This window comes from Phocoena sinus, chromosome 6, assembly GCF_008692025.1.
Source record: "Phocoena sinus isolate mPhoSin1 chromosome 6, mPhoSin1.pri, whole genome shotgun sequence".
NCBI classification, from domain to species: Eukaryota; Metazoa; Chordata; class Mammalia; order Artiodactyla; family Phocoenidae; genus Phocoena; species Phocoena sinus.
This window is the reverse complement of record NC_045768.1, coordinates 5,283,853-5,300,605: the sequence shown is the minus strand read 5'-3', so window position 1 is coordinate 5,300,605 and position 16,753 is coordinate 5,283,853. Positions and strand designations below refer to the sequence as shown.

General features: G+C 42.2%; 1 protein-coding gene across 6 annotated transcripts in view; it reads left to right on the top strand.

The window, feature by feature from the left end:
* Positions 1-127: 127 nt before the first annotated feature.
* The window catches only part of NUP214 (nucleoporin 214), a 100,018-nt gene continuing 83,392 nt past the window's right edge, over positions 128-16,753 (top strand). For 4 of the 6 annotated variants that reach the window (XM_032634499.1, XM_032634501.1, XM_032634498.1 and 1 more), the window contains exons 1-11: positions 128-285; positions 2,521-2,716; positions 3,339-3,490; positions 4,511-4,709; positions 5,385-5,455; positions 6,686-6,749; positions 7,213-7,316; positions 8,981-9,087; positions 9,745-9,811; positions 12,099-12,185; positions 14,093-14,219. In XM_032634499.1, the coding sequence (XP_032490390.1) occupies positions 241-285; positions 2,521-2,716; positions 3,339-3,490; positions 4,511-4,709; positions 5,385-5,455; positions 6,686-6,749; positions 7,213-7,316; positions 8,981-9,087; positions 9,745-9,811; positions 12,099-12,185; positions 14,093-14,219 (1,219 nt within the window). In that variant the 5' untranslated portion in view covers positions 128-240. The remainder of the gene's footprint in view (positions 286-2,520; positions 2,717-3,338; positions 3,491-4,510; positions 4,710-5,384; positions 5,456-6,685; positions 6,750-7,212; positions 7,317-8,980; positions 9,088-9,744; positions 9,812-12,098; positions 12,186-14,092; positions 14,220-16,753) is intronic. The other 2 variants (XM_032634502.1, XM_032634504.1) reach the window with 1 other exon arrangement.

Genomic DNA, 16,753 nt, shown 5'->3' with positions numbered 1-16,753 from the left:
CCCCATACTCTGTCAGAGCCGGCAATGGGAGGCGGCGGCCAGAAGAGCTCGCGACTTTAGACGGTCCCTCCACCTCCCTCGGCCCGAAACGTGTGATGTCATCAAAGCGCGCCGGAAAGTGCGTCATGCCCGCGCGCCGCTAGAGCTGAGGGAAGGAAGTTGGCCTGGGGGCTGCCTGGGCTGTGTCTGCAAGGGCGCTGGCAGCTGCGGTAGCTGCTTTGACCTGTCGAGGGCGGCGCGATGGGAGACGAAATGGATGCCGTGATCCCCGAGCGGGAGATGAAGGTCAGACACTGGCCGGGGCCTCCCTCCCTTCCTTAGTTCTGGTGTTGCCTTGGAGCCCCGCTGACCCGGGAAGCTCGGATGTCCGCTGACCCGACCCGCCCCCCCCCCGACCCCGCGCCTCCTGCTTGAACAATTTGCCGCTTTCAGAATTCTCATTATTGCGTCCTGGAGCGCTCTTCAGTGCAGTCGGCGTGAAAACCCCACCGAATGCGGTTTCCGCGTCCCCTGTTGGTCTTGTGCGAGCCTCTTGAGTTATCCTAGCCCCTTTAATGTGGTGATTGGAGTAGTGGTACTAACTACTGTTTATTGAGCGTTTACTGTGCAAGGCACTGATAATTATCACAGCGACCCCATGGAATACTTGTTAATGTAGAGGAGCAAATTGAGGCTCGGAAAGTAACTTACCCAAAGCCGCATTTGACAAGCGGGCTGAAAACCAGATTGTTGTTACTGTTTTTAAGACCCTCCTCTCTCGCTGTACTAGTAAGGCGGTCCACGCTTGCCTAGTGCAGAGCCAGGATTCATCACTTATCCTACAAGGGCTTTAGTTAACTAGAATCGGAGGGCTGTTTCGGGACTGGAAATCAGCCTGAAGTCAGGAGACTTGAGAGGGCCAGGTGATCCAAATGATGGTTGTAAACACCCGAAAGGAAATAAGTTGTAGGAATATTTTAGGCATTTGAACAACAAATCACTGAAATGCATTTTAGGGAGTAGTAATCCACACCATGTTTAGAATAGTGATGCTCTCGTTCTTCTTGAGAATCACCGCCAAGGGTGAGCAACCCAGTGAGAGTGTGCCATATTTCATATGCTGGAGCAGAAGGATAAAAAGGTTTTAGAACCACAGACTTAGAAAATGATGGCCTCCCTTTGAGTTTCTGATTACAAGACCCAAGTAGGATATTTGGGATTATCAGGATGAGAATTAACAAAAAAGGTTGAAAATTTTGTGGTCTGACCTGGAAAGCCGTGTGGATTTCTGATCACCGTACTCCGTTGGAATTAAGAGTATTTCAGTTAATCTTTTAGCAAATATGTATTAAACATTGAATCCAAGGAAATTAGTATGTGGGGTGTGTTAGGGATCCTGGATGAAGCACCGTAAATGGACACAAATGAAGGCTGAGAAAGGCTGTCTTTGGCTTTTACACTTTTTAGAGTGTAAGCAAAAGGAGATTCATATTCTTTTCACCAAAACCTTGACTTAAAGATAGGCTTAGAATTGAAGAAAAAAAAATGTGTGTGTATATATATATATATATATATATATATATATATATATAAAACAACTTAACATAATGCTTGGTAAACGTATGGAACTCTTTTTACCAAGAAGTGGTACACACTGAAAAGTCTTTGAAAGCAGATCAATAAATTCATGGAAGACTGGATGAATCAGACATTGACAGGAGGTTGGGGAAGGCTCCCAGGCCCTGAGGGGCTAAGGACCATGAAAATGGGAGGAAATGAAAACTGGAAATAGGTGGGGGGTGGAGGTGGCCCTGGATGTGGCAGAGGTGATGGCGCAGTTGTGGGAGGGAAGCAGAGTGTTGTGGGGTGAGGCTCTGGAAGTGGACGAGGCAAGCCATGTTGGCCTTATAGCCTGTGTTAAGGGGTTTGGACTTGATTTTAGATGTCCTCATAGCATCTAGGTATGTTTATAGGTCTTGAACACCAAGAGATTGACCTCTTCTGTGGTGGGAGTTTTGTTTAGTGTCTGATGCAGGTAAGCCAGTTTGGGATTCGGTTACCATTCAGTGGCCATTATCTCCATGTATCTTTGTTGAGTACTGCACTGGTAGTTTGAGCTTACAGGGTAGTTGAGTGATGCTTTCAATATTTAACAACAATTTATTAAGCACTACTCTGTATCGTAAGACATACCATGAAATAGGACAAGATTGTAAATTAAAAAGTGCAGCTTGTGTGGTGGTTCAGACAATAAATTAGCTAGGAATTCAGAAAAGGAAGACATCAGTGTTATCTGGGTTAGTCAAGGAAGGCTTTATGAAAGAATTTTTTAAATTTAATTTATTCAGTAAATACTAATAAGCACTATACCGGGTGCCACAATATCACAGGAAGCTTAGAAATGACTGAGCCACACAGCCCTTACCCTCAGGGTAATGTATATTTTGTTGTACTGGAATTGGGTGTACTGAAATATAATGACAGATGTGATTTAATTTCCTGTCTTCCCTGAAGTGATCTTGCTTTGACCCCGCCCCACAGGATTTTCAGTTTAGAGCCCTGAAGAAGGTGAGAATCTTTGACTCCCCCGAGGAGTTGCCCAAGGAACGCTCGAATCTGCTTGCCGTGTCCAACAAGTATGGCCTGGTCTTCGCTGGTGGAGCCAGTGGGTTGCAGATTTTTCCTACTAAAATTCTTCTTATTCAGAATAAACCTGGCGATGATCCCAATAAGATAGGTAAGTTCCTTGGTTTGTGTTGCGTGATAGAGGAGTGAAGTGCTAATGTCACTTGATTTACAAGAAATCATTCTAGTAGTAAAACTGCTGTTAGTCCTGAGATTGACCCCAAAGAAGAGGAAGTTCTAGGTAGGCTTCTGGAAGCCCTCTTGGGTGTTCTCTTTGGTCCATTGTATTTCTCTTTTGAAGAGCTGCCCCTCTGAGCTCAAAGGGAAGAACAGCTTACCGTTGTGCCATGCTCAGTTGAACTTGGGTTCCAGCTCCCTGGGAGAAGAGTTTCATCGCGTGGCTTTTTAGTTGTCACAACAGCGCCATCCAAACAAATGGGAATGTGTGCTCTTTGGAGCATTGTTGCAAAAATACGGTACAGGGCACTGTTTTCAACAAGGGCTACAGCCACAGTTAGTTTTCTCAGGTCAGATGAGGAAGAGTCCCTATGATACTTAATGCAACATCATACATCTGTAAGAAAGCTACGATTTATCTGTACAACTTGTTATCAGGGTGTGTGCATATTTTTATGTAGATGTAAAAATTGTTTTACATAGACCTGAATAGAGAGTTTGTGGCTTATGCTTAGAACATTCCATTTTCTGCTTTGTGTTTTTTTATGTTTTCATAGTGGATAAAGTTCAGAGCTTGCTAGTTCCTATGAAATTCCCGATACATCACCTGGCCCTGAGTTGTGATAACCTCACACTTTCCGTGTGCATGATGTCCAGTGAATATGGTTCCATTATTGCTTTTTTTGATGTTCGCACTTTCTCAAATGAGGTAAGCTGCTGGCAAACTGTAGGGACCTAAGAAGATTTCCTGGTATTGAATCGTAACCTAGAAGTTCTTGGTTGGCCTTTGAATTCTTTTTCTAGATTAAAATATGGGTTTTTAAAAGGTCCTTAATTATAGAATCATAGATCTTTGGAGGTAGAGGTGACTTCAAGAAATTATTTCATAATACCACCTGCCCCAAGATGTTATCATTTCTCATTTATATATGAGACAGCCAGAGCCCAGGGACCCTTAGGTGACTTGCCCAAGGCCATAGAGTTAGTAGTTAATGTCAGAAGTTCCTACATCCTGGATCTCTGGCCTCCTAATATAGTGTTCTTCCATTCCAGGCCGTTTAGTAATGATAATAGTCAATAATATTGAGTGTTTATACTGACTTTGTGCCAGGCCCTGTACTAGTGCTTGACATGCCTTGTTCTCATTCATGCCTACCCTTCATGGCCTTATGCAGTAGGTACTGTCATCTTCATTTCATAGGTAGAGAAACAGGCCCAAAGAGTTTAAGTATTTGGGGTTCTTGTGTGTCTGTTTGTTTGGGGTACCTTTTATATCAATAATCTTTCATTAACCTTCCACAACAAATCTTCAGTGAAGCTCTTTTGGAATTTTGAAGGCTTTGGTGGTCTCTGCATACCAGTTAAAATAGGTATAATATTTTAAGATGCGAGCTCTCTAAAATTCAAGGGCCCAGCAGTATTAAGAAGCAGAGCCCAGATCTTTATTTAGTGTCTGCTCTTTACGGATTGTTTTGCGTTTGTGTATTCCTTTGTTGCGAGTCCCTCTGAGTACGCCATAACGATTGATTGCCGTTTTCAAAGCTGTGTTAAAATTGTCTGTAACAAATAGACTGTTGTGCAGAGCTGCGTTTGTTTTTCATGGTCGTGGAGAAAGGTGAACCGTAATTCGAGAAAACTTGCACATTCAGTAATTTTCTTTGACTATGAAATGTCTCTGTACTTACTAATTTACTAATTTATTTTTGCTTCTGGGCATGTGTTTTAAAAGGCCAAACAGCAGAAACGCCCGTTTGCGTATCATAAGCTCCTGAAAGATGCAGGAGGCATGGTGATCGATATGAAGTGGAACCCTACTGTTTCCTCCATGGTGGCAGTTTGCCTGGCTGATGGCAGCATTGCTGTCCTGCAGATCACAGAGACAGTGAAAGTGTGTGCGACTCTTCCTTCCACAGTGGGAGTAACATCTGGTGAGTAATAAAGTCTTCTCCTCTGTAACATATGGTAATGGTGATCTAGTTAAAATTTAATCTCTGGAAAAAAAGCAAATGGAGTTTTTTGTCATATTTGTTGTTCTTTGGTAGAAGTGGAGAGAGTGTTTTTTATTTCCATAGTTAATGCCCTTGAAGCCAAATAGCATACATGATTTAACTTGAATGTGCTTGGGTTTTCTGGAGAAAGAAATATTTTAGTATAGTTGGTTTAGAACTGTGTTGTTGAGAATAATTGTTTTGATCTAAAAGGGTCGTACTCTGACACAGTCATTTGTACCTTTGAGGAAAAGCATTAGAAAATATCAAACAGGAGCAAGAGAATGACATCTTGATATTTGAGAACCTTCTGTATTCTCCTTGTTTTATCTAAAGACTACAAAGTTTTCTGTATTTTACAGCTTTCTGGGCAGTACTCCACTGAAAAAGCATTTTTAACAGCTGATTCAGTGGCCCAGTGATAAATCACAATTGGCTTGTATCATCGAAATGATCTTTCTTTTTTCACTGTGCCAAGTAAGGATGATCCCACAGTCTTCCATGGACTGACAGAGGAACAAGAAGTGGTTATTATGTAGCTGTTTTGGTACAGATCTCATTGGTTTGCTCCATTTTATTCAGTTTTTAATTGGTAGCATTCTCTTCTTTACCCAGTCTGCTGGAGCCCCAAAGGAAAGCAGCTGGCAGTGGGGAAACAGAATGGAACTGTGGTCCAGTATCTTCCTGTAAGTCTTGCCTTGGACTTCAGAACTTTTTTACTTAAGTTACCCACTGTTTTGGGGGTGGTTTGGGAGTATCTTTGCTGTTTTTTTCTATTAAAATGTAATTTACGCTCATTGCAACAAATCTGTCAGTACACAAGTGAACGCAGGAAAGAGTGTTGCATGTCCACTCTGTCAGCTTCCCCTGTGGTCTTCCAGAGGTGATATCCATGAATATTCTTCAGTGTAAATGGACAAAGAATCCATATATATCTGGTCACACCCGAATGGGAAGGAGGGGTTCACAGGCAATGCCAAGGCCTGTGCTGTTGTGTATTCCTCCTGTTCTCTGAGGGGTTGCAAAGTGGTGGATGTGGTGGAATAGGTTTGAGGTTAAGGTTTTGTTTCTTCTTTGTCATCACAAAAAGTTGTTATGTGACATTTGGTACATATTCTTCTAGGGCATTAGCCTGTAAAAAGTTAATACAGGGCTTCCCTGGTGGCGCAGCGGTTGAGAGTCCGCCTGCCGATGCAGGGGACACGGGTTCGTGCCCCGGTCCGGGAAGATCCCACATGCCGCGGAACGGCTGGGCCCGTGAGCCATGGCCGCTGAGCCTGCGCGTCCGGAGCCTGTGCTCCGCAACGGGAGAGGCCACAACAGGGAGAGGCCCGCGTACCGCAAAAAAAAAAAAGAAAAGTTAATACAGTTGGTTTAATTTTATTGTTTGCTTTTTTTTTTTTTTTTTTTAACTTAATAGTGTATTGGAGGGACTTCCCTGGCGGTCCAGTGGTCAGGACTCTGCTCTTCCACTGCAGGGGGCATAGGTTCGATCCCTGATCGGGGAACTAAGATTCCTCATGCTGTGCACTGCGGCCAAAAAAAAGTGTATTGGAGTCTTTTTTCCCAGCTCATTACATATAGAGCTACTTCATTCTTTTGAATGGCTGCATAGGAGTCCACTCTGTGAATATCTCTGTTCCATTATTGATGGTTATCTGTATCGGTGTGAGTGGTTTTGCTACTCTGAGTGGTATTGCATTGAGCATCCTCACCACCTGCATTGATCCCGTTGCTGGGAGTGTTTCCATAGGGTAGGATTCTAGAAGTGGGCATCCACTCGTCTCTGTATTCATTCTCTCCTGGCTGGGGAGATGAGACTTAGGTGGTTTCTAGGGGAACTTACTGGATTTGACAGTTTCATTGGTTTGGGGATTGTTTCATTCGACTCTGTTTTTTTTTCAAATCTCTTTCAGACTTTGCAGGAGAAAAAAGTCATTCCTTGTCCTCCATTTTATGAGGCAGATCATCCTGTCAGAGGTAACACACATCTGCTTTTCTTATTGGGCTGACCTCTAATGAGGTGATGTCCGTATTGCAGAAATTTCAGATCATGTGGTGTACCTGCATACCTGATCAGGGAAGTGTTGGTGCCTCCTGTATGAAAACTCCCATTATTTCAGTTAGCTAATTAAGTCGCTGTAACAATAATCCTCTGGTAGACACCTGTGTCTCTTGGTAAATGACATTAAATGGATCCTGATTTTTTAATTAGAATTCTTCATTATTTGCCTTGATTATAATCCACCGGAAAAAAAAAAAATACCACTTTGGGATGAATTTGGGCTTCTTGAGTCTTTGTGAATTGTATTTAGTTAGTGAAATCGGGACCTTTTTAAAAGCTATAGGAGTTGGATTTTTTTTTTTTATCCATGAGATGGTAATATAATGTACAGGGGTTATTCCAAGCACAAGATGGTTTATTAGGATGTGTGTCTTTCAGTTCTGGATGTGCTGTGGATCGGTACATATGAATTCACAATAGTATATGCTGCTGCAGACGGGACCTTGGAAACTGCTCCCGATGTGGTGATGGCTCTACTCCCGGTATGTCTATGAGAAGGATGTCTCTGTTATTTGAGAATTTTAGAAGTCTTCTAATAAAGTTCGCAGTTAGGCTTCAGTTTCCTTTTCTTGCTGGCAGTGGTCGTGCAACTTGAGGTGTAAGATTTTAATGCTGCACTGGGAGCCTAGGGACCGAAATGGTGGTGTTCACTTAGAGCATGTTCTACTGTTGAGTCACAAGGTGAAAAAAGCCCTAAAACTTACTTTGCTTAAGTTGCAAACTGTGAGTTGTGGCAGATGTTAACGTGATAAAGACATTTTAGAGAAGCAAGAAAGCACCTTGATTTTCAAAATTCGTTCACTTATTTATTCATCAGATATTTATCAAATGCCTGCACAGTGTGCTTTAAAGCTGAGAACGCAGCTGCCACCAAGGCAAAGTCTTGCTTTCGTGGATCTTGCATTCGGATGAACGTGCTAGTCCACAGACAAGTGTCGGATCAAGGAGTGATAGGAGTGATGGAGGAAATAAAGCAGGGTAAGGGGTGGTTGATGACTGGCGTGTGATTTAGCTTGGGTGGTCAAGGAAGGCCTCTGAGGAAGAGCCATTTGAGTGAGGGAGGGAGTATTCTGAAGGACAAAGAAGGACCTGAATAATAAGATCTACACTGTCTTCCTAAATTGCAGTGGCATTAAAAACAGCAAATGAGGCAGGGCTTATATTTCCAAATCATGTTAACTTTCAAAGTCTAGAAAAACATTAAATACATACATAAAAGTCTAACAAAAGTGGGAGTGGCACTAGTCATTCTGTTTCGCAACCTTGTTTTACTTAGTAAATGGCAACTACCTTTCTACCTCAGTAAATCTGAATTTTGCTTTTGGGCAGATAATCAATTTATTTAGCGCTTCCCCTACTGTTGGATACTCAGGTTGCTTTCAGTTTTTCCCTGTTTTGAAGAATACTGACACTCTTTTATGTGCACTTAATGGGATTATGTTTATTTTTTAGGGTAAATACCTAGAAATGAATTTGCTAGGTCAAGCAGTATATGCTCTTTTGATATAGGCTTTTGAAAACACTGCCGAAGTATCTTTTAGAAAAGTTGTATCAGTTTGTACTCCTACCACGGTTGGAATTACCAGTTTCCCAATATGTGTGTCAATATGCAATGGTACCATTTTTAATCTTTGCCAATCTGATATGAGAAAAAAGTGCCTTGTTTTTATTAACTCTTTTGGGTTCCTGACAATATTGAATTTTAAAAATAAGTTTATTAAGATGCCTTACTTCAAGATATTATTAAGATTTTCTTTTCCCAGGGATAATATTAACACTAGCATTTATTGAATACTACTTATGTTCCGTGTTAGACTGGGTTAGATGCTTTATATGTATCCTTTCATATCTCACAACAGCCTTTGATGTAGGTTTTTTAGGTCCATCATACATGAGAGAAAACATTATCAGAGAGGTTGAGTAATCTGTCCATGCTAAAGTGACAGAAAACTTTGAATTCAGTTTGGTCAGTGGCCAATGCTTCTGTTCTTTGTACTGCTCAGTGCTGCCTTTATATAGTGTCTATATATTTTGAATGAATTTTCTCATAAAACTTAAATGATTTTATCTTTTGAGATTCTTAACTGTGTAGGATTCAAGAAAAATCGCCCATGAGATTTTTTTTTTCTCGTTCTGTTCATTGTAGAAAAAAGAAGAAAAGCACCCAGAAGTGTTTGTGAACTTTATGGAGCCCTGCTACGGCAGCTGTACAGAGAGGCAGCATCATTACTACCTCAGCTACATTGAAGAATGGTGAGCCGCGTACCCAGGGAGGGTACAACCTGCCCTCACTGTCAGGTCACCCCTGAGTCACTTGGTCCTGCTTGTTCTGTTTTGTTTCCTTTCTGTAAGGGAGGAAAATAGAGGCTGGAGATACCCCGAACGTTTTCAGCTCATGCTAGATAATGCCTTTCTGACTACTACTTCTGTTTTCCCAGTCTTGAATTATTTAGCTCAAATACATACTAAACTTAGAAATCCCATTTTCTCATTAACTCCGGTGATGACTTAAGAAAATACTGATATTTAAGGAACATACTGAAGTTTCCCTCTGAGCAGAAGTGTCCCTTTATAAGATAGATGACTTGAAGCAAAGCTTCTGTTCCTCTAATTAGATTATTCTTTCTACAGGGGGGTATTATATTTATTGGGAACTCTGACTTGATTCTGTTGTGTCTCTCCTTTGTCTTAAGTAGGGAGGCAGTTGGCTGAGTCTCCAGGGCTCTAGCCTATGAACTGAAAAATAAAGCTTTACATCCAAAATCTTCTTACCTTTCTTCAGCCGGGTAGAAAACCTTGCTTTTCTCCTTCACGTCCCAATGAAAGCCTTGTAGATGCTACCAGTGACTCAAGTCAAGGTACAACTGTTGCTGTTTGAATTTAATGGTCTTCCGGTTTTATTCTTTGAAGGGATTTAGTGCTGGCAGCATCTGCGGCTTCAACAGAAGTTAGTATCCTTGCTCGACAAAGCAGCCAGGTAAGTGTCTCTCTTTTGTCACTTTTATGTGATACCTTTCTGAGAAAGATTTTGGAGGGGTTTAACTGAAGTTAAGATTTAGATGAAGTCGCATCCCTTTTAATGAGTTTCTGGATGAGAGCACAGCTTAAATGACCAAGAGCCCTGGATCAAATGGCTTGGATATTGCATTGGACAAACATGGGTGTTAGATTTAGCCGTTCCTTCAATGTCATCAAAAGCCCTTCTGTTAGGTTAGGATGTATCCACTGTGTGTGGAAACATACTAGGAATCAGCCTCCAATAGGAGTGTACCTGGATGTGTAGGAAGTTTTTTCTGCCTTGTTCTGTTCAACCGTCTTTATTTTCTTCCTATTACTTGAACCTGCCTCTTCTATTTGGTTAACTATAACCCATCCTTGACTATGGAAGAGAGACATGCAAATCAAACCAAATTGTGACTCATCTGAAATACTTTCTGTTTGACTTTGGAAAACTGCCAGAAAGCTAAAAGCACCTGTGCGGTTAAGCACCCATCTCCCTTCTTCCCCTTTGTGCTCTTTGCAGGCCAGGGTGGGCTGAAGTTGTCGTGGTAAGCTCTCCTGAGCTCTGGTAGATTATGCACAGTGACTACACAGGAGACACAATGAAAGGGAAGCTTTTCTTTCTTTCTTTCTTTCTTTAATTACATAATTAGTAAAGGCCAGGTAATGGTTGTATTAAATTTGGGTACACATCAAGAATAAACTTTTTTTTTCCCAGAAGCCACAAAACATTTTTTTTTAATTAATTAATTTATTTATTTTTGCTGTGTTGGGTCTTTGTTTCTGTGTGAGGGCTTTCTCTAGTTGGCGGCGAGCGGGAGCCACTCTTCATTGCGGTGCGCGGGCCTCTCACTATCGCGGCCTCTCTTGCTGCGGAGCACAGGCTCCAGACGCGCAGGCTCAGTAGTTGTGGCTCACGGGCCCAGTTGCTTCGCGGCATGTGGGATCTTCCCAGACCAGGGCTCGAACCCATGTCCCCTGCATTGGCAGGCAGATTCTCAACCACTGTGCCACCAGGGAAGCCCCACAAAACATTTTGAATAATTGATCATATCAAGTCAGATGTAGAAATGACATTGCACTGTTTCTGACATTGTAATAAAGCTGGATAATGACACAGTTTTAAACCATCAAAGCAAAACTGCAAAATACTGGCAAATATGTATACATGTATATGAAGTCACTAACTGAAATAACTCAGGTCAAAGAGAAGCTCAGAGGTACAGTTGCAGACTACTTAGAAATAACGGCAGAGACAAACTAAAAACATACGGAGCTGTTCTTAAAGAATAAGAGAGAATGAAAACTCAATAAGCTACAGGAGACCAAATCAATAAAATGTTTTATTTAAAACGTGAGCCAAATTTTAGTGCCTCTGCTGCATTTTGTAAAGGATTATAAGAAAAGGATGCAGAGAATTTTGAATATGGGTCAGTTACCTATTCACCTAATCAAAGTGAGTACAGAATTCTGCTAATTTTAAATATTTTTTCTTATTGCTAAGAAAACCAGGAGAATGACCTAAAATTTGTTTCGCTTCTGAACATTAAAATGATGGGCTATTTTTCTGCTACTGTCTTGGTGTGTCGTAGGTACTGTCTTGGTGTGTCTTAGGTACTAGGTGTGTCTTGGTACTGTCTTAGGTGTGGCCACATGACTGAGTTCTACCTATTCCAATGGGAGCAGCAGTTTCTGTGCTAATTCTAGGCCCGGCCACCAGGAACTGTGGGTCTTCTCCATTTGTTCTTCTCTTTGTCACCTGGATACAGAGTTGGTTAAGGACTAAAATAATGGCTTGTGTAGCCACAAATGAGGAGCTTGGATCCCTGAATAAAGCTGGTAGGACAGCCACTCTGCCAACTTGAATACCCAGTCAAACTCCAAAAATCTTCTGTGATGTTGGCTAGTGCATATTCGGATCTATATTTGTTACAGGGTGTTGGTATACCCTCAATAGTGAACTAGGCCAAAAGAAAGCAAATAATATGTGGACCAATAAAATCAGATGAAGTAGTATGTGTATCAGAATTTGACACTGCAAATTAAATACCACTACATTAAATAACGCATTAAGCAAAAGAATCACATGCAGTAAGCAAGTGGAGTTTATTCCAGGGGTACATTTTCTATCTCATATGTAAATTGTCTAAGTGGCAACTCCTCTTGTATTTTTAAGAGGCATCTTAAACTAATACTGGTCTGTAACTAACTCTTGTTTTTCTCCCAATACCTGCTCCTCCCTCAAGTTTTTCCCTTCTTTGTAGGTTAATCTCCATTCCATCAATTGCTCAAGCAAAAATTATGGTGTCACCTCTGACTCTCTTTCTCTCACATCTCACATCTATCAAAAGGTAATGTTTGGCCTACTTGCAAAATGCATCTGCATTCTGACCATTTCTCACAACTCCTCAGCCAGAAACTTTTCTTTTTAAAAGTCTACCTTGAGTTTAAAAATGTTTTGTGCACCCCATGCACAGGTACATATGCCTCTTCAGTCATTCAACATTTATCCATCCTTCTCTGGGCAGCAAGGTGGCCAACCGTGAGTGCGTAGTCCTCAGGGTCACAGGCCAGAGTTCAGTCTGATTTGCTGCTCTTGGATTAACTTCAGTCACAATTTCTCAGTAGCACAAATATTTTATGTATTCACACATTGAAAAACACTTTTATTTTTGCTTTTTATCAAAATAATTATGTTCATGGTTGAAGAATCAAATAGTGGAGAAAGGCTTATAAGTGAAAAATCACCACTGCCCATCCTGTCCTGATCTGTCCTGTTCTCGAAAGGGGACCACTTTTTTTGCGTTACGCGGGCCTCTCACTGTTTGTGGCCTCTCCCGTCGCGGAGCACAGGCTCCGGACGCACAGGCTCAGCGGCCATGGCTCACGGGCCCAGCCACTCGGTGGCATGTGGGATCCTCCCAGACCAGGGCACAAACCCGTGTCCCCTGCATCGGCAGGCGGACTCTCAACCACGAAAGGGGACCACTTTTAACTTGTAAACTTTTTCTTTTAATGGTTACCTCCTTATCCCTAAATAATAATTTGCTTTATCACTAGTTGTTGATTATTAATGTTAAACTATTGGGCTGTTAGGGCAAATGAGGATTTAGCTCACATGTGGCCTTCAAACCCTCCCTCCTTCCTTTCAGTAGGGTTATAGCACTGTTTCAGTTTCTTCTGTTTGTTATCTTTGAACTTTAAGTAATCATTTTTACCTTCGTTTCTTACGGTATTCCCATATAGCATCTCTCTTGATCTTCCGAGCTGTGAGAGGAACATGTCAGCGCCCCACCCTTGCCTTTAGCACACCTTCCCCACTCCCACCTGTAAGCTGTTGTCATCTGTGTCTCGTCTTTCGCAAAATCAAAGCTGACGCTGTTTGTATTCTGTTCTGTAGTGATTAGCAAGCCTTCTTTATTTTGTCTATAGATTGCTTTTCCAAGTTGGAATCCATTTTGTTTACGTTATTATGAATGTGACTGTTGACTCCATAGCTAAGTCATGGAGCATAATTATGTTCCCTTTCCTGAGCAGTTTTTTTGTTTTTCTGTTTCTCATTGAGCATTATTCCCCTTTGATTCATGCTGCCCAGTTTTGGTCAACGTTGAAAGGTTAGATTTTTAAAAACCAGGAATCATTTGTTGCAAGGAACAGATCCCACTCGAGCAAACTTGAACGAAAGGGGAGTTTATTGGAAAGATGTGGTGGTTTCTCAAGGAATCCAGTGGCAGGATGATTGGCCAGTGTGAGGAACTGACACCAGGAACCAGGAAGACAAGAACTAAGGTTACCTTGTGTCTCTGTGGTCGAGTGAGCACAGGGCATCTGGCCAGCTTTATAAGCTGCTCTGCTCAAGACCTCACTGGAGATCCCCTGGAGATCCTGGTTCCCGTCCCAGATTTCTAGGAGCAGCTACTGACTGGCTTAGTGCAGCTATTAGATTCACCCTCTGTGTTCAGGAGTCTACCTGGTTGTGGTGGACAGTACTTCAGAGAGTGTTCACAGTAGTGGTTATTTATTCACAAGGCAGGAGCTTCGTATGCCAGGAACAGACAGAGAGGTTGACTTGGAAAAGTAACCCCTCGCTTGCTGGGGGACTCATAGCTTTTAGACTGTTTTTCCAGATTTCAGAGTCTCAGTCAACATATAACTCTAAACCACGTGAGCTGTCTTTTTTCTTCTCTCCCGTTGAGCAGTGCTGGAGAAGGCTCTAACCAACATGGCATTTTCTTCTTCTCCTTGTTCTTTTGTCCAGAGTAATTGGGAATCTTGGCTGCTGGAGGATTCTAGCCGAGCTGAACTGCCTGTGACAGACAAGAGTGATGATTCCTTGCCCATGGGAGTTGCCATAGATTACACCAACCAAGTGGAAATCACCATCAGTAAGTATAGTCTGACATAGCTTAGCGCAGAAGTGGTCTTCTTCCCATCATGCTTAATATTCAAATCCAGCTCTGCGTTTTCATGACAGAATCTACTCTGCTGTGCACTTTTAACTTGTACCATGTTTCTACTTAAAGAGTGAGACAGCGCGTTGTACAACGCTCGTCTAATTTGAACGGATATTCGTTGACCGAGGTCACATACTCTGTGTGTCTGAGTATCTGAGTGTTGGCGTGTCTGTGTGTGCTTTAGAATACGGCTAAAACACACAGTGCTGATTTCATAGCTTTGTCTCTGTGCCCCTTCCAGGTTCCCAGTGCCTCCCAAGGGGACAGCGCCCCACGGCACTTGGGTGCTACATACCAATACTTGGTTCGAAGGCCTGGTTAGAAAGTGGAGGCCTCAGGCACAGGCTTCCAGATGGGGCCTGAGCACATGCTTTGAGTCTGTCTTCTCCCCTGCTGAGGCTCGGCAGGGCCGCAGTCCCCTGAAATGTGAAAGTGAGACAAGACATTTTTTCTCACAGATCTAGAGAACAAACTAGTGGTTACCAGTGGGGAGAGGGAAGAGCTGGGCAATATCGAGGTGGGGGAGTGGGAGGTACAGACTGTTGGGTGTAAGACAGGCTACAAGGGTGTATTGTACAACATGGGGGAAATACAGCCAATGTTTTGTAATAACTATAAATGGAGTGTGACCTTTAAAAATTGTATAAAAAAATAAAGTAAGAGAATAACAAAAAAGAGAGCAAAGGAAACAGCATAACCAACAACATAACGAAAAGGCAGCCTGTGGAATGGGAAAAAAAATTACAAACCATATATCTGATAAGGGGTTAACATCCAAAATATATAAGGGACTCATACAACTCAATAGCAGAATAAAACAAAGTAAACAACCTGATTAGAAAATGGGCAGAGGACCTGAATAGACGTTTTTCCAAAAAAGATGTACAGATGGCCAACAGGTATACGAAAAGGTGCTCAACGTCACTAAGTACCAGGGAAATGCAAATCAAAACCATAGTGAGTTATCACCTCACACCTCTTAGGACGGCTGTTATCAAAAAGCTAAGTGATACCAAGTGTTAGCAAAGATGTGGAGAAAAGGGAATCCTTGGATACACTGCTGGTGGGAATGTAAACTGGTGCAGCCAGTATGGAATAGAGCATGGAGGCTCCTCAAAAAATTAAAAATAGGGCCTCCCTGGTGGCGCAGTGGTTGAGAGTCCGCCTGCCGATGCAGGGGACACGGGTTCGTGCCCCGGTCCGGGAGGATCCCACGTGCCGCGGAGCGGCTGGGCCCGTGAGCCACGGCCGCTGAGCCTGCGCGTCCGGAGCCTGTGCTCCGCAACGGGAGAGGCCACAACAGTGAGAGGCCTGTGTATTGCAAACAAACAAACAAACAAAAAAATTTAAAATAGAACTCCCATGTGAGCCAGCAGTTCCACTTCCCTTTCCAAAGGAAGTGAAATCAGGGTTTTGAAGAAATAGCTGCACTTCTATATTCATTGCAATGTTCTTACCACAGACAAGATACGGAAGCAGCCAAAGTGTCCATCAGTGGATGAATGGATAGAGGGAATGTGTTGTATATATACAATGGACTGTTCAGCCATGAAAAGGAAATCCTGTCATTTGCAACAACACGGATGGACCTTGAGTGAAATAAGTCAGACACAGAAAGACAAATACTGCACGATCTCAGTTATATGTGGAATCTAAAAAAGTTACACTCAGAGAAACAGAGAGCAGGAATGGTGGTGGCCAGGGACTAGAGGGTGGAGGAAATGGGGTGGTGTTGGTCAGAGGGTAGAAACGTTCAATTATATTATGAATAAGGTCTGGGGATCTATACTTGAAATATACTAAGGGCGTAGATCTTAACATAGACACACTACTATATATAAAATAGGTAACTAATAAGGACCTGCCCTATAGCCCAGGGAACTCTACTTAATACTCTGTTATGACCTATATGGAAAAAGAATCTAAAAGAGAATGGATATATGTGTGTGTATAACTGATTCAGTGTAGCAGAAACTAACACAACATTGTAAATCAACTATACTCCAATAAAAATTTTTAAAAAAAGTTTTCACCACACACACAAAATGGTAAAGTACGTGAGGTGGTGGATGTGTTAATTAGTCTGGTTGTGGTGATCATTTCACAGCGTATACATTCATCAGACCATCATGTTGTATACCGTAAACATGTACGATGTTTGTCAGTTTTATCCCAATAAAACTGGGAAAAAATATTTGTTTACAAAAAGCCATATTCTTTGGGCTTTGGGCTTCATTTTAGAAAGGTGTACCCGTCAGACACCACTGAGTTCCTTGTCCTTTCCCTGGTCAGGCTGTTTGGTCTACTCTGATTCTCGTAAAGACTTAATTGACAAGATACATGCTTATGATTCAGCTGTGAGTGAATATAAAGTAGTGGGACTCACTTCTCTGTGCCCTGCCGTGTGTTTTCCAAAGAGGCTCGTCTGTCTTTTTTTTTTTAACTAAAGGAGTCGCTTCCTGGAG